This window comes from Solea solea, chromosome 2 (assembly GCF_958295425.1).
Source record: "Solea solea chromosome 2, fSolSol10.1, whole genome shotgun sequence".
Lineage (NCBI taxonomy): Eukaryota > Metazoa > Chordata > Actinopteri > Pleuronectiformes > Soleidae > Solea > Solea solea.
Window position 1 is genome coordinate 5,957,966 of NC_081135.1, and position 26,111 is coordinate 5,984,076.

A 26,111-nucleotide genomic window follows, 5' to 3' on the forward strand; every position below is an offset into this window, starting at 1 on the left:
CAAATATATTTGTTTTTTTTTATAATAAAACTACTTTTAAGATGTGCATTGTAAAACAAGTCACTCTAATCAAGCCAAAATGACTTTTGAAAGTCTGATGCTGCCGGCATCAACAAAGGGAAACTCACTGCATGGCTCCATTGCTATGTGCAACCGTGGTTTTTTTTCCTTTTTCCTTTTCATTATATGTCTTTTGATCTCTTAGAGGCGTTGTTGTATTTTGTGAGTGCACATGGAGTGCATTTATTTATTTATTTATTTATTTATTTATTTATTTATTTATTTATTTATTTATTTATTTATTTATTTATTTATTTATTTATTCATTTATTTATTTATTATTACATGCTTCTTCCTGACATCACCATTCTACATGTTCTGCTACTGTATTGATTGAGAGACCCCTAGCTGCAGAAATGACATACTGTACATTTAAGCCATGTTTTCAGTGAGAGTGAGCCTTTGTGTCTTAGGCTGGTTTGTTTTCGGTGCAGGGAGTGCGCACGGCGCAGTCTGTAAGCCTTGTGATTTTACTTACAGTAAGTAAATGGCAGTAGGGCTCAGGTAAAATGAAAGATAATGGCTCCTAATTTGCTTTTCACATCCTTCAGTTAGACATCACATCTGCTGCTGTCCACTTAGTGAACTTTTTTTTTCTCCCCCTTTTGCGCTGTTCTCAAACAGGAAGTGCTCATGGTAATGAAGCTGTCTTCCATTTTCATTTCACAGAGATGGGTTTGTTAAGTACTCGCTTCACTTCTAACGTCGTATCCGCCACATCAGGAGTTTCGATAATGGATTGTCAGTCAAAAAAAATTCACACAGGTGGACCCACCATCATCGTGGCTTCCAGCTGATTCCACACCAAATAAAATATTTTGACATTTTAATGTGACAGGAGGGTCCATTCACAACAATGCATTAAGCCCTGCATTACAGCTCAGTCCTCGAGAGTGAATTAGCTTCTCAGCTTCTGATCCCATTACGGGGCACTTTACCTGTGAACAGAGGAAAATATGGCTGCTATTACTAAGAGACTGAAGCAAGGGCTCCAACATCGTTTAGTGCTCTTGTTCTTTTTTTTTTGCCTCACATGTGAGTGTTTGTGTTTGTGTCACCAGGATCTTCAGTTAGAGATTGACAGCCACACAGAGTTGTACCACTCCCTAGATGAGAATGGCCAAAGGATTCTTGCCTCACTGGACAACACAGCCGACGCTGCTCTGCTTCGAAAACGTCTGGACAACATGAGCCAGCGCTGGAACGACCTGCGCAACAAGACCCTCAGTATGAGGTGAGGAAAAACTATACACGATAAAAAGGGAAAAGTGTTGACTTTATTGTGTAAAACCAGCTCGTTGAAGCCAAAACAAAATGTCTGTTTGTCTTTCAAGGGCCCACCTGGACTCTGAGATGGCCCCATGGAAGAGGCTCCACATGTCCTTGCAAGAGCTTCTCAACTGGCTGAGGCTGAAAAGTCAACAGCTGGAGCGCGAGCCACCTGTAGGTGGCGATGTCCCTGCCGTGCAGGCACAACTGGACACACACCGGGTAGGAGGAAACACTCTGTGGGATGTAGACAGTTTACTTTTCTATTGGAATTCATGGCAAATTCAAGTTAAATTAACCCAATTGTATTTTTTAATATAATTATTTTCTTTGAGACGAGGTAAATAGAAGGCCCACTGTAAAAAAAGAAAAGAAAAATTACAATGGTTAATAATATACTTGGAATATATGAAAATATTTCCCTTCCCCTAATTCTTATTCTCCTCTGGTTTAAATTGGCTCGTACAAAATATCCATTGTCTGAAATAAATGTGTAGGAGTCAAGACAGAATCTGCAAGGCAACAGAAAACCTTTCAAATCAAAGTTCCTGTCTGCAGGACAGAATACATGACTGTGCAGCTACTACAAGGAATGTTCTGGGTTTTTTTAACCATGATGGAGGAAACACATTTGACCAAAGAGGACTTTTTTCTCCAGGGGAAATGAGTCATCACTGGCTGCCCTGCATGCCCATCCCTCGCCACATTATTTCACAGATTCACACATTTGTCCTCGATGCTTTTTAAAAGCCATTTGTCTATGGGCGAGTGCAAGGAGGAATGTTTGAGTGTCTGACACAAAGCTCAGGATTTCCAGTCCATTAATGAGTCTGTCACTCTTCTCGTGTTATAATAAAAATGCCTTTAATGTCTTTAAAGTCCTTTTTGGAGCTGAAATGATGTCTCACTCTCTGTGAGTGGTGCCATTTTGTCTGCACCTTCTGTCTTTCCCAATGGTCTCAGAGTGATGTATTAAAGGTGAAAGGAGAAAGTGGAACACAGTATAATAATATAACGTCATCATTTTTGACATGTGTCAAGGGTGGTGGTGGTTGTGGGTGCACTCAGTTAGCTGTCTCATCCCTGGTATGAAATAAAAAGCAAAATGAAACACATACAGATCAAAACAGAAAACAAAAATGCAGTGACATATGACGGTGATACCTGGATTTAAATCAATGTCCTGTAGATGGTTTATTGAGTATGGAAGACAGAAAAAACACATAGGGATGTACATGCTAACATGATAGAAACAGTGCAATTAATTAACTATTGTGTACATGTTTGTGTGTGTGTGTATATGTGTATTTGTGTGTGTTCTAACAGGGCTTCAGGAGAGACCTGAGAGCTAAAGAGCCAGTTGTGACCAAGAGTCTGGACGATGTTGGGATATTTCTGTCAGAACTGCCCCGAGACTCACCCTCACTTGAGCAGAGAGGTAACCTCTCACCACACACACACACACACACAATGGTAACTCTTGAAGAGATACGGATCATTTGGCTTAGCTCAGCAGTAAGAGCTGACTCTTCATGTACTGTATTATCACTTCTAGCCAAATATAGCAACATCCCGTTTTATATCATATTTGGCGTATTTTAGATTGCATTCATATTCAATTTGCACTACACACAACACAGAGCTTTCTAAACCAAACACTCATTAGAACAGGATGTGCCATAAAACAAGCAAAAATAACTAAACAGACACGTGCATTTTTATGTTTAGGCCTTGAAGGAAAGGATAGATGAGTGTACCAACGCACTGGCCAACGGAAAAAAACGGAAAAAGGAAACAACAAGATTGGCTCTTAGAAGGGATCTGGCTCTCATCGTTCACCTAAAAGAGGCTGCTTGTGGAGCTGAAATATTTTGCGAATGACACATCACTATTTTAAACAATATAACCTTTCCTTTAAGTACTGTAGAGGGTTTCAAGCTGTCCCTCGTCAGCACTTAAGCCTAGTGTGATGTTTTCATGCTGTGTGATTCAGTCAGTACTGTTCGTAGTGTAAGCTCTTATGTACCATACGAGGATTTATTTGCAGCCACCAATCTTTAAAATGAGGTATTAGTTCTAATGATTCAAATCTCATTTCACGTTACAGCAGCTCATTTCTCCCTCTAACTGTCACTCGCACAAATATTTATTGACAACAGACACATCTGTCCATTCGTGTGATCAGATCTCTGAGGACAGATAAAACCAGGTCTTAATGGCATTGTTACCAATATTGGACTGTCGATAAAGCCTGGTACTGGGCACATACATGAGGTGAGCACTCGCACAGATTCTTGTGATTCACCTTCAGGCTCACAGCAGCAGCCCCGCTACCTGGCTCATACAAAGCAGCTGAACTTTAACTTTTGTCCGTTAAATCCACTCTGGTGCAGACGTGGTCAGAGAATAGAGGGAGAAAGGATGAACTCCAGCTGTTAGTCACTGCTACACCTGAGGAGAAAAAAAAGTTCTTCCCTCAGAGAGTTATTCACTCTTTGCAACTTTGGATTTAGACGTCAAAAAAAGCAAGAATTGAAGCTGTGCTTTTGTGTTTGACATTTTGCTCGGTTTTGAATACAGTTTGGTGTGGTTACAGGGAGCTTGTCTCTCCACAAACAGGTTGTTTGATAGACTGTGTCTCCCAGGAGCTGGTCCTCTCTGTCACATCTACTGTGTATGCGTTTGGTTGTTTTGAAAGAGAGAGAAAGAGGCTTTTCAACACATTTTAAACTGCTGCTGAGGGGGAAGAGTTAGCGCTGTAGTCATAATATGATTGCAGGAGATCTTCTTCCTATCTTCTTAATCATGATTACCATGTAGCAATAGGAATTAATTTTCTCTTCGTTAATTCTGGTGCACATTTTCCCTCACAAAGCATAAAGATATATGTTTAACTTACTTACAGCATAGATCAGACTTGGTTCTATCCTTTTTTCACTCAGCCTTCAGCAAAAAAAATCCAGAGGGACATTTTGAGGCTTAGAAGTTAAAGAGTTAGAGATAAATTTTACAATCATTTATTCAGTCTTGTATATAAATACAGTAGTCATAGGATACAGTTCTATTGTATGTGCTGCCCCTATTATCAACAGGACTCTTGACACTTGTATTTCTCATTAACCCTCAGACATCAGTCCAGAGGAGCGTGCCCAGAATGTGGCTCGAATCCTGCGCAAGGAAGCGGATGACGTGACTTCGAAGTGGGACCAGCTAAACATCGACTCAGCTGACTGGCAGAGGAGGCTGGAGATTGCTCTGGACAGGCTGATTGAACTACAAGAGGCGGAGGACTTGCTGGATGGTCAGCTGAGGCAGGCAGAGATGGTGAAGGAGGCGTGGGAACCTGTGGGTGACCTGTTGATTGATTCGCTTCCGGAGCACATCGAAAGAGTCAAGGTCAGACTGAGTGATGCTCACGGTGAATTTCACAGCATTCGCCGCTGCTTCATCGTTTTATCATTCTGCCTCTGTCATGAAAAGGAGTAAAATAATGTTTTAAAAGTGAGACTTTCTGTCAGATGTTCAAAGGAAAATATGTTAAATGAACAATGGCCTGAAAGGCTCGGATAAGCATAAAAACTTTTTATATAAATTTCAAAAGTATTGCTTTCTTGACACTTGACACACTGTTTCTGTTTAAAAAATTAAATAAATAAAAATTGAATCCAACTCCCCAATAGAATAGGTATTAAATTTTAAGTTTAATGGGTGAAACAGCCCTTTAAAATGACTTAATAAGAAAACACGTGGCATTTCTTTTTTTTATGTGTATTTTACAGGAGTTCCAGGAAGAGATCGCCCCAATTAAAGATGACGTAACTCACATGAACCAGCTGGCGTCCACTTTCGGTCCACCCGACATCCAGCTGTCACTTAGCAACCTGGAACGCATCGAAGAGCTCAACACACGCTGGAGACTGCTCCAGGTACACAATTATGCCTACAAACACACAGAATAAGTCCCATATGGAAACACATGGGATCCTGTGCAGCATGTATGTTTAACAGTGTACACTTTGCATACGAGCATCCAGACACAGAGTGTTTGAGTCACCACTTGTAGCAGCAGTGTGTCAAAAACTCACAGATCTAGGTATACTAAAAAACAGATATTTGCAAAGAGCATAGCCTCACAGTTGTGCATTGATTTTGAACTGTTGTACAGTTGCTTTTACAATTATAACCATTTTACTTATTGTTGACACAATGTTGGGCGATGTCCACTTGGTTGTAATGGTGATATTTGTACAGATCTCAGCACAGTTTGTTATAGAATGGCTGAGCTGGTTTACTGTGTCAGAGATTCAGTCTGTCAGTATTATTTCAGGCTGTTTGCATATGCAGCCGTGCTGTCCCTGGTCCTGAAAGGGAGCAGAGGAGATCAATAGTTTAAAGTGACTGCACATCTTGGTGTCTGTCAGCCATCAGTGATGGACCCTCTGAAACACATCAAGGTGGGGCAGACACTTACAGGATAAAGGCAGGGGCTATCTCAAGAGGTGACATATTAAGGAGACACTACAAAGTAAAACAGTCAAGAAACACAAAAAGCTAAAATATAAAATAGGGACTTGAAAATGAAAAGAAAATCCAATGAAAAACTAATTCAAAGTCCAACACAAAACACTATGTCCCAAGAGTATAATGGCAAATCATTACAGGTGCAGTTCACATTTCAATTCCAAAACACAGGTGACCTACATTTAAATCTAACCCCGCTCCTGTGTTTTTGGTGGAAAAAAAAAAACCCACAACCCTTCAAAACCTGAGAGATGCAGAGCATCACACTCTCGAGGCAGCACATCTTGGACCCCTGTCAGTCTAAATAAACACAGTGGCAGCCATGCTGGGAATCAGACAGTGACTGATACCGAGGGTGACAGATAGAGCCAATCAGCTGCCAGACACACCAACTACTGCCAGGGAGTCCTAGGTAAAGATGGGCTCCATGGTGACACTGCAGTGACGGGACCAGACGGCTTGTTTCTCTGAAGTCAGCGCTTGACCAGATGCTACACACACATGCACCTACACAGAGGCTTTTTCCTATAATGGAGGTGTGAACACCGGCTTAATTAGTGTACTGTAGAGAGACAAAAGAAGAGAGAGAGAGAGAGAGAGAAAGAGAAGGATCTGATGTGTAATGTTATAACTTGACCAAACACTGGAGAAGGAAAAGCTGGACGACATGTGTTATGTCATGGTCTGTTCAATGATAAGTTGTATGTAGCTGAATTTCGGAAAAACTTTGGAGTCTCTCTCAAAAGTTAACTTTTTTTTTGTTTCTTTGCAGTGTAGGCAATTGGTACCGATGCTGGAATATAGACATTTCCATTAAAGGGACTTGTGTGTGCAGCTGCTTTGTTGAACAGCCAATAGGAGCGCCCTCTCTATCTCTTAACTGCCTTGTGATTGGTCAAAGTCTCCCGCTATTAGACCAGATTTCCCAAAGGCTAGAAACGGAGTCTAAAGTAGGTGCACAAGTGTCATTATCTCTCTCAGATCACTTGATTTACTTGAGGTATAGTCTTTCATACCTTAAAGGTTGACACTGATTGGTCTGCGTGAGGGCACGGTGCACTCCACTCTGAGTAATTGCAACAAGTTCCTCCTCTCATTTGTACAATTCTAATTAGGTCGCTATGGACATGGCGAAAAACAACTCAGGCAGAAATGGATTGGGTGAGGTGGACTCAAAGGTAATGTCTTTGTTTCCTGTCACATTGAAGTCCACCAGTCATCACTTTATTATCGTCATCTGTCCTTCATCTCACCATCATATACCACGCGCACGCACACACATTCCCCTGATGGTGCCTTCATCTCATTTGGTTCGTCTGTCCACTCAGACCGGATGACAAGCCATCTCAGTCGCTCGGCTGCAGGATTTCTATGATCAAAATGATCCACTTATTCACTTCCCGGAACAGAAATCTGTCACTAATCAGCATCTGCCAAAGCTCCACATGCCAACATGAGCGGCATGTGTTGCCTGGGAACATCAGATCATTGAACAGTGTGTCAAGAACACACACACACTCGGCATCGGCTGGCTTCTTATGTGAAGTATACCCCAGATAAAAAAAAAAAGAGGCTTAAATAGAGTATTAAATTAAGTATGTGTTTATCAGGATGTTAGTGATTAGATTAAAATGTCTGTGTTCAGTTCATGTAAGTCAGGACAGTTAACAGTTGGTGCTTTCAAATGGGCTTGTTTTTACCACTTTAACTGAAATATCCTCTTCCCCTAGAGCTGAAGGAAGTCCATTTTTTTGTTGAATGGTTACTTCAACTATGGCATGTATGGTTTCATATGCGGTCGCGTCATATTTCTGAAGTGATATACAGTAGTTCTCAACTATTTGAGGGAACATTTTGATCTGTAGGGGGATGAGCTGGTGGTGATGTGTAACATAGTGAGATATCCACAAGGTGTCTGTCAAGCTGCAGAGGACTTTTAGGACGTTTAAATGTCCTTGGATTGTAATGTTATGAGGACATTCTGGTGGGGTTTTATGCAGATGACTTTAAAGCTTTGAGGAAAAAAACATGATTTTTTTTGTTTTATTTATAACCAAGAAATGTTATCATGGCTATCATTTCCCCTAAAAATGCCACAAGCAGTTAAAACACTTTTGAGATTTGTTGTTGTTTGATGATTTAGTAATATGATATTATAAATTCTATTAATTTTGCAGTTTGGAAGATAATCTTCGTGTTGAGTGTCTCTCTTCCCCTGAGCTCTTTCTCTGTGTACCTACAGAACAATGCTGATCTAGCACAATTATCTCAACTCCATTTAGATAGACAGCTCATTCACAGCTGAAGGAGACTCACAGGAGACTGTGTCCTCTCTGATTCCTCCACTACAAATTCAATTATCGCCTCCATACTTGGTTCTTGGTGCCCCTCCGCCACCTCCCTCCCTCCCCCCTACCTCCATCTACCCATCCTTATTTCTAGTGCTTTTTTCCAGACAGTGAGTATATCATTTGTCACTGTACACGGGGACATCAATCACCACCACTCCTCAGAATACTTCCATCGTCACATTTTGAAACTGTTTATATTTATTGCATGTCTTGAAGATGATTATTTCTTATTTCCAAGCAAAGTAAAGATTTATTTATAGATAAAATTATAGATTCTCATGTCATGTTGATATTCTTTGTTAGATCATACAGTATGTCGGTTTGTGTAGTAACATGTCAGGATTCATTTGCTGCATTACTGCCCTGAATGCCAAAACACAGTACAGTTTGTATTAGCACCGAAAATTCGGCGACCAAAACATATCAGCCTTTTTTTGGCCATTTTTCAGTTTTTACTTTTAACACCGAAAGAAAACGGCCCAAACAGGACATTGAGATGACGCGTGCAAAAACTGTGGCTAGCACGTGCCTGTCTATTCCCGCTTAGAGTCTGTCCAAGATCAGTTTGGAACACCAATAAAACGGTTCCAAAAGCACCTACGGTATTAAATGCTCTAAAGTGATGATACCAGGCTGCGTTGGATACGGAGAAGCGCACAGCACAGGAGCAGTGCACAGAAAAAATATTTTCATAGATTCTTAATTGATTTATTCTTTGATGCATGAATATTAATCTATATATCTATATATAATTGCAATGCCTTGACTTTAGTGAGGTAAGTACACACAGTCCTAGCCATAACAACAAAATTAGATAAAAAAAAAATAATGGTACAGAATTGGCATTATAATTTCCTTAATAATTTTGGTTTCCAGCCAAGTGTTTCCTTATTTTCGGTTTAAGGTTTCGGCCACCAATTTTCATTTTGGTGCATCCCTAGATTATATTGGTGATGGTAAATGTTTATTATTTATGTGATATTTCATGTGACTAAGTGAGGCAACGGCTACATCCAACTGTTAACTTTCAGACATAAAGGGTCGCCTATTTGAAATCCCTCCGAGCCTCTTCCTCAGCTTATACGCTCAAAAGAGCCTGGATCTCTTGGTCCATCTTCTGTCTCGTGTCAAGGTGTTTTGCAGCAACACTGGCTTAAACAGACGCAAAATGTGTTCCACCAAATCAGCGTTCCTCAGCACACAGCCCCGCCCCTCAAGAGTTCCTGGTAATCTGAAAAGTCCCCAGTGGCGAGTAGGTACTTCTTTCGGTGAAAGTTTTGGGTTGAGTGAAATTTCGCACCAATGTTTTTCAACATCCTGGGTTAATGAGAACATTTCCTGTGTTGGAAAAGGGGCTAAGGAGGCTTGGTCCAAAACCTAAAACAGTGCTGCCAGCAGGGGCAAAAGGAAACAGATTTTAGCCAATTAATTAAAGGTTCACTGAATAAAATCTACACCTGCCTTAGTTATATCATGGAAGTTTTGTAGCTTTGCATATAACTTATTTTCGAAAAAGAGAATCTAATGGTGCGATAAAGCACCAAAGTAAGACTTTTGTCAGGTGGCTTAAATCAGTTTCCCCATGTGATTCCACTGGCTGCCAAAGCCGGTTCTCGGTGTAGGAGATACAGACACTGACGATGTGGCAGCATCTGATACAACTGCTTCAAAAAAGACCTTAACTATCCCCCCTTTCTTTTACCTGTTGTTATTAAGTTTATCTGTTTTTCTCTGTCTGTCTCTGTCAGATCTCCATCAGTGAACATCTAAAGCAGCTGACAGATGCTCACCGGGACTTTGGGCTTCTGCACGGTGAGTAAAAACCTTGCTTGTGTGTGTGTGTGTGTGTGTGGGTGAGAGGGAGAGTTTAGACAAACTGTGCAAGACAAAGTGAAGCAATCAACTAAACGGCAGGTGCAAGCGCCGTAAGTGTTGTGTTGCTGAGAGAGAAAGAGAGAGTGACACACGGTTTCTGTGTGAAGAGGTGGCTGTGACTCATTTGACTGCTGATGGAGCCTCATCGATCTGTTTGTGAAACTTGTTTTTACATTTTCTTCACTGAATTCCAATATGAGCCCAGCACTTAATCCTAACACTGTCTCATATGGGCTGTAGCCCCTCATTGATTGTTCAGTCGATTGAAATGTACAACATCTTCACATCGTCTTGGCAATGCCCCTTTTATGTTTTTGAGATTAGCCATTTTAAAAATGCTGTTGAATCTTTCTATGCATAATGAAAGCCATTTTGCTGTTAAATTGGCAGTGGACAATGGAAAATTCACTGTTCATTAAAACCTCATCCACTCAAAGCGTAGCAACAGTAACCTGGCATGTCGGGCATGTCAAGCTTTATGTCTGCAGTGAATTTTATGAGTTACACGTTTTGTTTTTTTTCCTTTTCAGAAGCAGTTGTGGGTTATGATGTTTCCACAAAGGTTTAAAGGGATAGTTTGAAGTGTGGCTGTTTGAGGGATTGTCACATCGTAAGCATTGACAGTGCTGTGCTTACCCCCCCCCCACCCCAGGAAACCCCCTACAGACTTGGAGACTCAATCTTACTGAAAACATGGCAACAAAGACAAAAAATCAGCAACTTCACAAAAGGCTCACAGCAGTGGATCGACAACTCATGTGTGCTGTAATGTAAAAGTGCTGATCCTCTTAATGGACTTAAGTGTGGGAGAGGGAGCTGTTTAGAAACTCCAGTTTCCTTATGGAATAGGAGATAAAGTGGCAAACATACTTTTAAGATATTATAGACATAGATTGCATCAGTTGAGCCTTATGTGTAGTTGCTAATTGTATTTATTTATTTATTTTCTTTATGTCTCCACTGGCAGCCATGTTTTCTATGAGAGCAAGCGTCTGTCTTAGCCCTGTTCTCAGCACGGGGGTTCACACAGATTAGAAAGCACTGATTACGTCTCATTATATACTATACACAGGGTTCCCAATCCTGTGTTTGAATTTTAAGTTTTTTAAAACCACACAAAATAGACATGGGTCATAGAAAGAGCGTGAATTTTGTGCAAGAAACAAAGTTACGTTGATATTTAGGTAAATGTCTCCTGCCGCTCATGTGCCCTTGGACTGTTTCATGCTCCCTGCAATGCTTCATGTACGTAGACTGATATGTACTCGCTGACGTGAGATTCCATGCAGAACTAAAAAACGATGTGATGCCTGGGAAATGCAAATTCCAAGATCTGTGTCTCACCAAAGAAAATGACAAAGACTGACTTTGACCAAGATCCCAAGGACAATCACTTGTCCAGATGCAGAGCGTGCTGCAAATCAGTAGAAGTGGACGCCATGGGCGAAGCGGCCCTTACAAGCTGTGTCGGCACATTTGGTCCTTGAATTTGAGGGAATTGGTCCTGGAAAGTCCTTGAATTTGATGTCAATCAAGGTGTGGCAACCCTGTATACAACCACACCTGAAAGAACCTAAATCTGTGCGATTACTGAAAAGTTATTGAAAGTTTTAACACTTAAACCTACTGTCCCACCCAGTTGCATCATGGGAATACAGAGACTTGATAATAAAGGTGACTGTGGATATTACTGTGAGAACAGTGGGCATGAGAATGTCCACATTTTCATCTCTTCCTGCTATGTTAATACACACTGCATGTGTTCTGGCATTTGTCCCACAATGCACTGTTCTGTTTTTAACTGCGGCAAATTTTACCCATGGGCACAATAACGCTGGAGCAGCGGGTAGTTTCAGCCAAACAATCTGATTGGCTCCAACTGTGCTGACAATTCCCAGAAAGCAGTCTGCTTTAATATTTAGTGTGCCAACTCTTGTGGGCTTAATAAGTGAGATCATTTACAATATATATCTCATGTTTTTCTGCTGTTATTCATTATCACGTATATGACTTTGAAGGGAACTTTTTTTATTACATGTGATCCCGCACATTTTCCTGGATGGGCAGGCTTTTGTTAAACCTACGGGGCGCTGATCCGGCAGTAAAATGTGCAGGTGTGGAAAGTTGACTAGTCTGCAGACAATTGTGACTCCCGTCTCTCTGTCTTTGCAGGATCTGTCGAGAGCCCCTTTGAGCAGGGCGTCTCCCCAAACAACGTGCCCTACTACATAAAGTAAGTACTGATCTCGCATACAAATCTGGACCTAATCGCTATCTGTAGTGAATGCTATGAAATGCCATGGAAACTTTGCCTTCTACTTTGAGTGGATTAACCCTGTAGGGATGGGTATTATTGTGTTGGGTCCTTCTCAGCCCACCACAAGAGGGCAGTCTCTTCTATTTAAAGCAATGGATACTCTGTGTTGCCTCGTGTTTCGCAGGTTTTCTAGTTTTTTTCGCAAATATTTGCAAAGTTTAAAAGCATTTTCCAATTCCCAATCAGTCTAAAGGAAAGCTCGAATAAATGTAGCATAAATATTGATAGTGTCCAGATGCTTTTTGATACTTTGGTACGGACCAATGGTTCTTAATACCCATCTCTACCTTAGTGGAGTGTGCTTTGCATTGGCACTAAAGTAAATTAACAGCTTAAGACCATAAAGCTTTTTCACCATAAAGAGTAATAGAGTAACACACACACACAAAACCTGTACTAGTCATCCTGTAGGATAGTTTGTGCTTTTAAAAAGGATTTAAAGAATAAGGCTGGCATGATATATTTTTATTATTGACAGCAAATTGTGAAAATTAAATCTGTCAATTCTGGTTACCTGGATTTCACTTCTTTATCTTGCCATCAGACAGCCATTTTCTGACTGTAAACGACTTTCATAGTCCTTAGAGAAAATCAGCGTTTTTAGGGACATAGAAGCTGCTGGTCTATTGCTGCCTCATTTGGTATGTAAACACATACTTAGGTTAACCTAAACAATGTTTTTTAGGTCACAAAATAACACATTTGATCTTACTGATGGAGGTCCGAGTTGAGCAACAACTCCTGTTTGCTGTGTTGTAAAATGTCCGACTTTTTCTATGGACTTTGGTGCAAGGCACAAACCTTATTTCCTAACGTCTAATGGCAAGAAAAAGCAGAACACTTAGTTTTAGGATATCATGCACTTAGGTGAGCCTTTTGTTAAGTGTTTTTCTTGGTGTCCCCACCGGTAGCCATGTTTTCGTTGAACATGTGTCTGCTTGGCTGTGAGGGTTCTACAGTAGGTGCAGGGGACACACAGCTCAGGTAGCTGTATGTAAGACCTCAAAAAAACACACTTGAAAAAAACTGAACCATCACCTTAACACTTTTTTTCAGTTCAGTTATTTGTCTGCTTTGCAAAAACAGCATGTTACAGTAGATCTGAGTAGAGGAGGAATTTTTGGAGCATTTTTGGAATGGTCTATGTTTCTATATGTGGTGTTTGAATGAGGCTGATGTGTGTGTGTGTGTGCGCGTGTGTGTTCATGGTAATGAAGGTGCTGGTACTGCAGTGTGACTCACTGATGTAAACAGTCTGCATTTACACAGCACTGGTCTTAACAACCACTACAGATCTCATTCACACCTACAATCACTCGTAGCACTTATGTACTCATACAGCCCAGTTACAACAGGATACATATGTGGGTTAACTCTTCAACACACAAATGGATTAACATATGACATATGACATACTGTACTGTAAACAAAGACTGGCATTTATAATTATGAATGTGCATTCAACTTTAAACTGGCTGTACCATCCTTCAGTACTTTTAATTTTAATTTACATGTTTCCTTAATAGCTGATGATTTAATACAATCAGTTCTTATATGCAGCTCCCTTAAATCCAGGTGCAAATAACTAAGCACATCTTTATTTTAATAAAAGGAATACTTTGTTATTGTAGAAACAGTACAAACAACACACACTGTAAAGCCCTAAGTGTTTGAATGTTTTCCTTGTTGCTTTCTTTGCTGCATTCTCGTGCAAATGTCTCATCTGCTCGTGTGTAACTTGCTCATTGATTGCTCTTGCATTGTCTGGCCGTATGTCATCACATGCCTGGACTTACTACTTATCTGTACTTGAGTGTAGTTTCTTCAGATGCTCTGAGAGGACTCTTAAACACATACAGTAATTAATGACATTTTCATCTTCATCTGCTAAAACACCAGTGGCTGATCACACTGGCTCTTTGTCAGTGATACTCTGTCTGACTGAGAGCTGCTCCACTCGTGCTCTTCAGGCACTCCAGTGATTTGCTCAAGGACTTTTCAGCAGCTTTTTTTAAGGAAGAGGGGTGCTCTTCATTTCCACAGTCTCTGACTTGGTGCGGGTGCTCTGCAAGAACAAGCCTTGTTTAGCTTTGACACTACAGCATCAAATATACACTTATATAATATAATATTTATATACTTTAGTAATTACATTTTAGTGTGTCTATTTAGTGAAATATGCACACAAAAAATAATAGTATTACCTTTGCCAAAGAGGTTGCATTTTCTGTGTTTATTAGTCTGTGTGTTTGTTCGCAGGATTGCACTAAAACTACTGCACTGATTTTCGAAGAACCTTAGTAGGAATGTGAGAAAGAACTCATTAAATTTGGAACAGATTCGATTAAGAGGGGTTTATTGTCATTGCACAAGTCAAATCAAATAAAGATCGCAGCTTTGCCTATAAAGAATGTTAGAAAAATAAGAGGCACACAAAACAGGCGCTGGTGTTCTTCAGCTGGATTGTTCGTTGATGCTGCTGTGGAAACATCGCGACACAAGATGGTACCCTCCTTTAAGCAAACTACATATAAAAGGCTTATTGTAAAGCTACGGAAACCTAACCATTTATATTTTAAAGCAGTTATATGCTCATAATAACATATTTATGGGTAGCATATTCATTTTCTTCCAATAAAGCCTCCTAAATGTTACACACTGGACCTTTAACGAGGTCAGCGCAGTGTCAGGAGTCAGATTTGTTGTTTCATTTTGTTTAATTCTGCAACTCAGTCAAAATGATGATGCTAGGTTGTCCACAGGGGGAAGAGCGGTTTAAAGGAGGTCGACTAAAGTTTTCGAAGACAACAAAACTAAAAGCATGCAAAGTTAGTTTCCGTAGAGAAATCACTTTTTTCCCTTCAGCTGAAAAGATAAACTGATTATGGTCACAAGGCTTAAATAATGTCTTCAAACTTATATTAAAACTTACTTAAGTTGGTGTAAGCTGGACAGAAAAATTAATTTCTACATACCTTATTATGAATATAGAGCAGTTGAAGTGTTGCAATGACTGCTGGGAGAGTGTTTACCACTCATCAGCACATAGCAGAAGTTTCGGAGGCAGAGTGTGTGTGCGAGTCGTAGTAGTAAGCACAGTTTTACAGCGTCTGCCTCAGCACAGCAGGATGCACACGCAGGCGTCTGACTGTTGCTGAGTTGGTACAGCAAAGTAATTCCACTGAGTTATAGGTGTATGGGAGTTATTGGAGCCACATGGAATCATTTGTCTCCAAACCATTTACGATAGTTAATTAACCCTGTGATAGTTTTCAAACGTCTATTCAAAATTCAGTTCAATTTAAAGAACTTGCAGAAGCAATTCATTTGGAACGGCGTGTGCATAAAACAACTCAATTACATTGTTTTATAGGGGAACATGTAGAAACACTATCACCTCAGCCAGTTTGAGCTCTGCACCTCACATTCCTATCACACCTTCTGCTTCCTCTGCTGCTACAGAGCTTGGTAATCATCAACTAGCAGCTTGGCATGTTTAACCCGGAATGACTGAGTGTGAGAGATTCCATTAACCGGCACTACATGCTTGGTTTCTCTCAAGAAGTTCTAACGTGTAGTTTGGTGTGGAATTAACTAAGAGAGTGAGGAGGGGGGAGAGAGAGAGAAGAGGAGTGACAGATTCCTTCTCTCCACATACAGAGAGAAAGCTGAACCTGGCCAGATCACCGCAGCTCTGTGAGTGCCAGCTGACCACACACACACACACACACACACACACACACAAACACACACACACAAACTGAATATTCAAAACACACACGTGCACATTAATATGCATGTATTACCACAGTGCATCTGGCTAAAACACAAACATGGCACAGTCTGTGTTCATTTCCTCGGTCATATTACTCCATTTTTAGTTTAGCTAGTGTACACTTCACTACTTATGAGTCGCACATATTGCCCTTCTTACTCCTTTACACCCTGAAGATAATGTAATTAATCTGTTATTCCATTAAAGGTACAGTAAGCGGGGTCTTGTTAGTGATTAATTACATTTTACGTTGGTTGGTTGGTATTGGTGTTTTATGGAAACAGAACCTTTTGGTTGATTGTAAACATTGTTTTTTAATGCTGCAGTGTACAGGATAGGCCTGTATGTGGCACTCTATTGATACACCAAAATTGGAGAAGAAGATGTGGAACGTGCATAAAAGCGTGTGCACGGTTTACAAACTATATCAGGAGCTCAGGACAGACAGCCACGATACCATTCATTCATTCATCTATCTATCTTCTACCACTTTATCCTCCACATGAAGGTCACAGAGCTGCCAATCCCAGCTGACATAGGGCAATAGGCAGGGTACACCCTGGACAGGTCACCAGTCCATTACAGGGCCACATAGAGACAACTATCCACTCTCACACTTCACTGTGTCATTTCACTTTTAAAAAGGCCTGAACTAAACATGTGCTGTGTTTACAAAGGTTTCCACATACGTTTTTACCTTGACATAACAGCAGCCACGGTGCAAACATACACCACACCCGTCTTCAGCTGTAGCCCACACACTATTAACACACCCTCACTGTGTCTCATGCATATAAACTCTTCCTCATACGCATTCAGGACACCGTGCAGCAACATATGGCCCACCAACTGCTCCGCCTGCACAATCAATGGTCTGCTTCTGGAAATTTCCTCAAACCTGTAACATTCATCTTGCCTCCCCACCACCACCTTGTGCTAGGGTGCGTTTAATTTGCCTCAGCGCAGGAAAGCTTTCTTGCAATTAGTGTGCTCAATTTCAAACCGTATTCTGTCAAAATTCCTCGAAATATAATTTATTGGATGTATTGATGTGTTTTATTTAGCATGTTGAATCTGCGTTGCTGTCTGTCGATCAGAGGGATCGCTGTGATTGGCTGTTTCGCTCCAGCCAATCAGAAGACAACTAGAGGCACAGAAATAAGGGTTGAACAATTAATCGAAATCGCAATACAGCCTACTGCAATTTTCAAGTCGCAAGAGGCACAATCTTTTTTAAAGCCAAAATTTGTGTGTCAGAATGTAATTTTAGATGAATTATTGTCTTGCTCTATACACATCTGAAGAGAACATCTTGGTTTGTGAATCATAAAGCAATCGCAATTAGAGCTGAAACAATTAATCGATGAATCGATTACTAAATTAATCGGCAACTATTTTGATAATCGAATAATCGGTTTGATGCTTTTTCCATGATTAAAACCAGATTTCCGATTGTTTCAGCTTCTTAAATGTGAATATTTTCTTAATTTCTTTGCTCTGGATAACAAAGAAATCATTAAAAGTCAATCATTTTGGTTTGTGGATAAAACAAGACCTTTGAGAACATCATCATTTCCAGGTTTGTCGAACACCGATCAACATTTTTTAAGGTTTTCTGATATTCTGAACACCAAACGATTAATCGATTAATCGAGAAAATAATCGACAGATTAATCGATTATGAAAATAATCGTTAGTTGCAGCTCTAATCGCAATCAATGTCAAAATAATTAGACATGTATTCAAAATCGTTCAGTCCCAACGGAAATCATGAAAGCAAGCTTTTGCTGTGACTTGCGCCACCTGCTGGTGAGGAAAGTAACTTCATCTCATGCAGGCGCAGTACGTACTCTTTGCTCGTTGGCTGTAGTTGATGCGGTGTGTGCAAGTGCATCTATTTTCCCTGACGAATGCCAACTGAGGCAGCGTCACAGTTGGTCGGTGTTCTTTGCTGTCTGCCAACTGCTGGGGCGATGTGCCACTGTCCCGGGCCTCACACACACACACACACACACACCTGCACACACAGGTACAGAGATATACTGTTGCTGGAAGGATGAAATAACAGTTGAGACTTGCCTATAAATTACAGGCTGTTGTCTCTTTGCTGCTGCAGTGTAGACTTTCTCCAGCCTTGAACACTGATTTCCTCTGCTCCTCTTCTTCCTCTCCCCTTGCTCTCGCTCTTTCTCTTCCTCCCTCATCTCTTCCTTTTCCTCCTCTCTCCTGTGACCCTTGTTAAAACAAGGATCACTGTTTTCAGTCTCCTTCACCCTCTCCTTTTCCTTTTTTTGTCTTTGCCTCCTCTTTTCTGATCGTTCTTCCTCTCTGTTTTTTTATTCCCTCCTTTGGCCTTGAATGTGCAAATCTGCCTCTTGTAAAGCAAAGCAGCTCTCTCTCTCTCTCATCAGGGAGGTAAAAAACCTCTTTGGATGGTGTTGAGGCTCTTTGCTCTCAGATACAGAGGGATGGGGGAAGGGAGGAAGAGGCAGAGAGCCTCAGCTCCGCCTTGTCTAGCTGAGCTGTGTCAACTTTTCCTGGGAAAGTCAGGACTAGTGCGGAAGAGTAAGGATATGAGTTTCAAAATAAAGGCACAAACAATTTCAGATGGTTCAGTTTTCCATATCAATTATTATATAGTTCTTAAACATTTGTACAATGTGCAGTCCTTTGTTAGCTGTCCTGGGACAAATAATGAGCTGGTTGATGTTGTAATTTAGTAGTGTAATTTCATAAATATTTGGAATGAACCATTTGAATTATACACGTTTTGCAAGGCTCACATTATCCAGCCTTTATGGAACAATATGTGTATAGCCCGGCAGCGCTGGGGTGGGCGGAGACAAGACTTCTTAAACTTACGATTGACACTTCTTAGTGTTTTCAGTCAATCTCCAGTCTCCAATCTCTCAGACCACTTAATTATTATGTAAAAGTCCTACCTACTGCCCCTTTAAACGTCCAGTTTCAAATAATGAGTGGTCTTTAATGGTGCAACTGCAGGTTGTAACAAATACAAACACCATTAACCCTACTTTAGTGCATCAGGGAACTACAGTGGCTTTAGTTTGTGTAGAAAGCTCCTTCTTTAAAATTTGCAATAAACACTTGATTTATCTCCTTGGGTTACTGTCAAGACATGACACTGCAAGATGGCGGCCTTTACAAAGCAAGACCCTTGACTAAAGTGTATATAAAAAGCTTTTTCTTAGGCTACAAAACCCAAATAATTTGTATCCTAAAGCGATTATACTCTTATATAGGGCTGCAACTAATGATTGTTTTCATTATCGATTAATCTGTTGATTATTTTCTCGATTAATCGAGTATTTGTTTTCTTCCATAAATTGTCAAAAAATGTTGATCAGTTTTTCCCAGACCTTGAAATGATTACATTCTCAAATGTCGTGTTAGGTCCACAAACAAAGATTAACCAGTTTTAATTATTTCTGTGTTACTTGGAGCAAATAAACCAGAGAATATTCATATTTAAGAAGCTGAAAGAGCCGAAAGCTTGTTTCTAATTATTAAGAAAATACTCAAACCAATTAATCGACTATCAAAATACTCTTTTACCAAAATGTTTTATTTTTAAGCATTTATATCCAGTTTCTGTCAATAAACTCTGCTAAATGTTACACACTGGACCTTTTAACTATACGAAACACTGCAGAGACAGAGGCACAGCACATCTCTAACTAAAGCTTTTACTTTGAAACAATGAGCGGAAGTTGTTGTGCTGTGTTCCGGCGGCTGACCCTCGCTCGTGTCTCTGTGGCCAGTCAGCCTCTGCAGCCCGAACACACATCCAGTAGCAGACACATACACATTGATACTTGCATATATATAGAGAGAGTGGACACGGTGATCGTGGATCGTGGCCGCCTCTCTCTTCACACGCTGCGGACGTTTGCTTGGATCTCGGTGGGGGCTCGGGGGGTTCGTCGCCTCCGTTTTTGGTCCGGGAATCGGTTCATTTCTACGGGACTCGGGGATTGAGATCGGCCGGCGATGCGAGAGCAGCTTCGGAAGTAAGTGCTGGGATGGGGACTGTTGGCGGCGGTGGTGGTGTGAGATAATGGGGGACTGGTCGTAATGCAGTAAACCTGTGCACACAGACAGCACCGTGGAGGCGGTGAGTGAGGCGCACATAGCCCCCTACATTCCGCAGATCACGCACGGTGTTCCACAATATGCTCAACATTTGCGTTAACATTTGAATTAGGACACTGTATCCTGCATGTTCCTACTTCTTCTGCGCTGTTAACCGGTTTCTGTCCAAACTGTAGCCTGTTTTAACGCCACCTGTGCTGTAACTACTGTGTTACATGCCGCAAATTCGCTTCTGAGTTTGAATTGTGTTTTTGCGTGGATGAGATTTGAGCCACAGCGCGTAAAAAAAGGAATCAGAATAGTTTCCCTCCCCCGTGAAAAGGCAATAAAAGGGGTTGTTTAGGAGCCATTAAACACAACACGAACCGCTCAGCGGATGCTGCTGTTGACTGGGAATCAGGCGAGGTGTGCGGTCACTGAACCTCTCCGTCCCCCGTGGACACCCACACTATGCATGTCCTCATTCTGGTTCCTTTCTGTTGGAGCCGTGTGTGTGTGTGTGTGTGTTGCGTTTGCTGAGCTTTTCTAAGGTGGGAAATAAGCAGCTCGTGCTGATCAAGCCAATCACTGCGCTGCATTCCTTCACAGTCTGAAAGGCGCACACAGAGGTGGGAAACTCAGCCACCTCCGTGGCAGCGAAGCAGTCCGTGCTGTGGCTGGATCAGTGAGTGTGTGTGTGTCTCTGTATGGAGGTGTGCAGCGTTCACGGTGATGTACGTGTGTTGACGTGACGGTCCGTGATGTCGGAGCATTCTTTGTGCGCAAACAGCGGATTTAGGCTGTTTTGCTGTTACCCTCATAATCTGAAGTGGTCCTGCATTGATAATGTTTGTGTGTGCGCGCGCGCGCGTGTGTGTGTAATGGGAGCAGAGGATGCGGGTCGGTTGGTACAGATTTTTGGCACCGATGTGATTGCAGGTGTGTGTGTGCGCGCGCCATAACTAAATACAGCTGATGGATAAAAGACTTCACGCTGGCGGTGGTGTTGACGTGCTCAGACATGCCTGCTATGTCTCCTCTGTTTGCTGTCTTTATATTTGCAGTTGATGACAACAACCACTGGCTCTGTTTACATTTAATCTGTGGTTTTAATCTGAGTTTATGTATTCAGACTTGGTACTAAAAACTGGTCCTAAAATTGGTGCCTGTTCCTACAGTGGATGAGCCAGTGCAATACTCTACACTTCTATGCTGTACAAAATTAAAAAGTAAAATATGCTACCATCTGTAAACACTGAATATATTATATATTATATTATAAATAAATTACTAAATTTAGGCGTCATCTTGTAGAGAGATGTTCTCCACCGCCATCCTGTGACAACGAGATGAGTGAGGTCTTCCACCCAGTTGGAGCATAATGTTTTGGTCTGGTACAGCTGCGTGATAAATGCATCAGACGCAAATGTCTTATTAACCGCAAAGTTAAAGTATTTAAAGTATTTGTTATTACTCACCAAGTATTGATAAGCCTCAGGACAAACCGTGCTGCTATCAATTTTTTGACCCTGCTCAAACCTGAGTGATCTGATCAGTTCACATTGCTAATTATGGGCCTAAACGCATCCATTGCTTACCAAATTCATCCTCAGATTCAATCATTAAATTCCGAGTTGGTTAAAGGACAAATGTGGCCACATTCCTGAGCCTGCATGAACACATTAGACCCCGCCCCCTCAGCTGACGTCTTCTTTCACAGTAAATTTTACACGATAAAGTGCTCATGCGTTATTTGTCCCCACTGCAATTTTTTTCTATTGGCTAAAGTCGTATTCAAGTCATATTACAGCAACGGGAGTATAGTTTTGACTGTTTCCATGGCCGTGTTTAGACCGCAGCCCAAATTGGATTTTGAAGCATATCCAGATTGTATCTAGCTTGATTTTTTTGGCAGTCTTAAAAACACATGAGATCCGATTTTTCTCAAAGCTGAATCAAACCACATGAGGTAGTTTTGAATGCGATTCTGATTGAATTTTTACTGATCCATTTCAATCTGATAGGATCTCAAAGTGTCTTCTGGTCGAACGACACCAACAACTCAGTGGTCCGTTTCTGTTGCTTCCTTGCAATGAGAAGAAAGTTCTCCACTTAACCATTTTGGGACAGAAACAGACACAGATTTGTGTCTTCCATTTCGTTTATTTTGTTTAGACTACTTGTTTTTACTGGGTGTGGCCTGTAACTATAGAAATCCATGTGGAAGACTAGACTAGACAATGTCAATATGGACACACACAGATGCTGATCGGCTGTGCTTACAAATCCGATAGAGTCTGCAGCTCTAAACAAGGCCTAGCTGTCATTAGAACCGACACACACAGGATACATTGTAATAATAAAATGTGACCAAACTTAACAATCCATCTGTAATTGGATCTCTCAGGACATATGTTAATAACCGGTCTGCTACATTTAATCTGTCTTCACTAGCATTTTCTTACCATTCCCTTTAGATTTGTACGTATTCTACTGTAAAATGAAACTTTACAGCCATCATCATCAGCCCTGATGAAATAATTAATCAGTATTCCTGTTGTTTGAAGCCCAAATTGTAAAAAAAATCATTGTCAACAGAACAAGAGAAAATATGCTTTTTTGATTAATTGTGTGAGTAACTATCACTTCCAAAAAAAACTCCCCAGGTTGTATTTAGAAAAAAAAGAAGGCTGTATCTAGATAATGAAACTAATGAAAGATTTAAGACCTACTTTGCTCACACAAGCATACGCTCTGATTGCTGTGGTGATGATCAGAGCAGTGATGGATTAGATTTCATTGCTTTTGAAATGGTTGATGAAGTAGCCAATGAGCTGTTTCACGAGGGAGTAGATGTTCCCAGTGTTATATTCGCCAGTGGTTTCAACCTCTTGAAGCCAAAGGTATCAAAGGATTTATTTCCTTCCTGTAATGCAATTTTAAATTGATTATGACTGCGAGTAGAGGCTGTGAAAACAAACACTTTCCAAAGGTCACATAGTAAAATGTGCGAGGAATGAATTTGTTCCATAGGGCTTCAGTTGTCTGTTTGTTAAAAGCTGACGCGCAGCAGTGTGAGGTTTGAAGTCATAAGAAGGCTTCCTAGTCAAATCTATGGATAATATTCATATGAGCTCATGTGAGAACACAGCAGGAAAAACTCTGGATAATCCACAGCTGGCAAGTGTCCTGCCTCCTGCTTTCTCCACCCAGACATTCTCCTGCTGTCGATTAAGCAGGAGAATCCTTGCCACAAATTTGCCATAAATAATATAATTTTTAATATGCCAAGACTGTACGGAATTTGTCGTGCATCTGCCACTCCATCAACTATTTCATAATTAAAAGCCTTGTTGAAAAAATGAAATTGGTTTTTAAACCCGGGATTAAAAAAAAGGTGATTAACAGCATTCCCGCTGTCAGTGGTTATTCTGCTCTGTGGTGGTGGTGGTGGGGGGGGGGGGGGGGTATTCTGCTTGAAGTGTGACGTCAGGGATGTGCCAACAACACCGTAGCCCTCTCAATGATAATATTATAGTGGTTTACTATGATGCATATTTTACTTTGGTCTCTCTTTAAATCAATCATTTGGATCAATGGTTCTCAAACCTTTTATACCAAGTACCACCCGAGCAACGTTAAAATACAGTGGTGTAAATAGCAAACAGTCATCTACAGACTTTTCACAGGAGGTAGATTTATTCCCAGTAAGATTATTTGCTCTCTCATCATCCTACTGTTCCTCACATATACTTCAGACACTGGTATAGTGACATTAGATTCAGACAGAGTGAAAGATAAGGTGACTGAGGAAGCTAGCGTACCCCTGGTGGTACATCTACCACAGTTTGTGAACCATGAATTTAGATGATCCGATTGATGGAATAAATGATATTGAGCACAGTCCCAATTTTTAAAATCCAAAGAGCATTAGAAACATTAATGCTTGCGGCTGTGTTAACGGCCGGAAAAAGAAATCACATCTTAGCGTTCCACTGGACATGGTGAATATCTGGCAAATATGGAGTAAAATAAATTACCCTGTTCACCCTTATGTTCCCACTGACGCTGAATGACGCTGAAGCTGATTAAAAACCTGCAGGCTTTGCAGAGTCATTTAACTTGAGAGTTACTATTCAACAGATATAGACATTGAAACTGTAGTCAAAGTTAATTTTCACTGTCTGCTTTCCTATGAATTACTTGTGGCATGTGGAGCAAGTAGAGGAGAGCCTAACTCTCTAGAAACGCTGTGCAGCTTACTTGCAGCAATTGACATTAGTGCATTAAATGATCCATGCATCCACCCTTATGGCCCCCGTTCTGTGAATTCAATTAATTCTATAGAAATGACACTTGTGACAAAAGCTGCTTTAAACGATTCAGACACTTCAGATCTTGAGATGTGAACGACACTTAGATATGAAGTTATACACAGTGCACATTATAGATTAAGCACATTCCTGCTAATGAAACTGCAGCAAACATGGTAAACGCAAAACAGCTACAATTTGACGTGCAAAACAGTTTATAAGAAACCTGTTCCACATACAAAGCTGTAATCATTCTGCTTATTCAAAAAAAATTAAAAATAAATACCAGTCACCCCATACATCTTTGCATTGACTATCAGCGGGAGATCTTTTTACTGACTACAGATGTCCACTTTAATGATCTCTCCGAACACAGAAAGAACAGGAAGGGGACGTCTGCTCACTAATTCATCGACAGCCTTTGTGTTGACAGGACATCAAACTGAGATCTGCAGAGAGCTGTTAGCCGCTGTTCGCTCCCCAGCAGTGAAAGACTGAATCCATTCTCCTCAGTCCACAGCCTCACATCTCGTAGCCTGATATCATCTTAAACAAGCACAAACTGAGCACTGGCATCAGTGTGCAGAGGCCCCTTTTCACTCCATAAAACACCGACACTCCCTAACATCTGGCTGTTATCTGTTGTCTTGAGTGTGAAAAGATGCAGCTGCCAATCATTCCTCGGTCAAATGACACTGCAATAGACTCATGTAGTGAAGAGGACGACTAAGTTTCCCTGTGTCCTCCATTTTCACAGCAAAACGTAACATTAAAGTGTGTTTAAAGTGAATCTAATGCCAAGCTCTTCTCACAGCGCCTCTGCTGGACCATGCAGTACTTACTAAAGACTGGCTGATGTGCTTCTAGGCTTTGTAGGAGTTTTTAAACATATCTGTTTATATTTGGTCTACGATGGATAAAAAGTAGAGCAAGTTGTCCTTCAAATGGATGGTCGAGGGTCCAATTTCCAGTTTTACTAGTCGACATGCTGATGCCATATCCAAATTTCAGATTAAAAGTGACAACCCTACGTCTTCCCCCGAACATGCAAACATGCCTGTGGCCACCATGGTGCTGTAAAAGCATAAATGCTGTGACTACACTTAAGTTTTATACCTCTGTGCTTACAATGATAGTCCTGTGAACTAGCCCCTAGCCACCATGCAGGACTGCTAAGTGTGTGCTTTTTTTAATCAGTTATTATCCATCCATTATTAATGCACAACATAAAAATGTGTAAAAATGAATAGTACTAAAAAAAAGCCATTGTACAATAAAATAAAAAAATAAATAAATGAACCACATGGTTAAATCCTGAACATGAAACAAATCAACTTTTGCATGAGATAGTGATGCACAATATTTTTGGCTTTAAAAAATATTATGGGATATCAGCTAACACACCACGATCTGCAGATATGACTTATGACTTCAAAAGTAGACTAAATAGGCTGCTACTTTCTTAACTTCTGTTCTGGCGCCCTCTACATCTATTATAATTTTTATTTTTATTTCCATCAATGAAATGACCAATGCAG

General features: G+C 40.7%; 1 protein-coding gene across 12 annotated transcripts in view; it reads left to right on the plus strand.

Moving 5' to 3' along the window:
• The window catches only part of dmd (dystrophin), a 234,985-nt gene that overhangs the window by 175,139 nt on the left and 33,735 nt on the right, over nucleotides 1–26,111 (plus strand). For 7 of the 12 annotated variants that reach the window (XM_058622682.1, XM_058622687.1, XM_058622688.1 and 4 more), the window contains 8 exons: nucleotides 1,122–1,294; nucleotides 1,395–1,551; nucleotides 2,656–2,767; nucleotides 4,457–4,725; nucleotides 5,109–5,255; nucleotides 9,950–10,013; nucleotides 12,249–12,309; nucleotides 16,054–16,089. In XM_058622682.1, the coding sequence (XP_058478665.1) occupies nucleotides 1,122–1,294; nucleotides 1,395–1,551; nucleotides 2,656–2,767; nucleotides 4,457–4,725; nucleotides 5,109–5,255; nucleotides 9,950–10,013; nucleotides 12,249–12,309; nucleotides 16,054–16,089 (1,019 nt within the window). Of the gene's footprint in view, nucleotides 1–1,121; nucleotides 1,295–1,394; nucleotides 1,552–2,655; nucleotides 2,768–4,456; nucleotides 4,726–5,108; nucleotides 5,256–9,949; nucleotides 10,014–12,248; nucleotides 12,310–16,053; nucleotides 16,090–19,947; nucleotides 20,200–26,111 lie in introns of those variants that run through there. The other 5 variants (XM_058622685.1, XM_058622689.1, XM_058622686.1 and 2 more) reach the window with 2 other exon arrangements.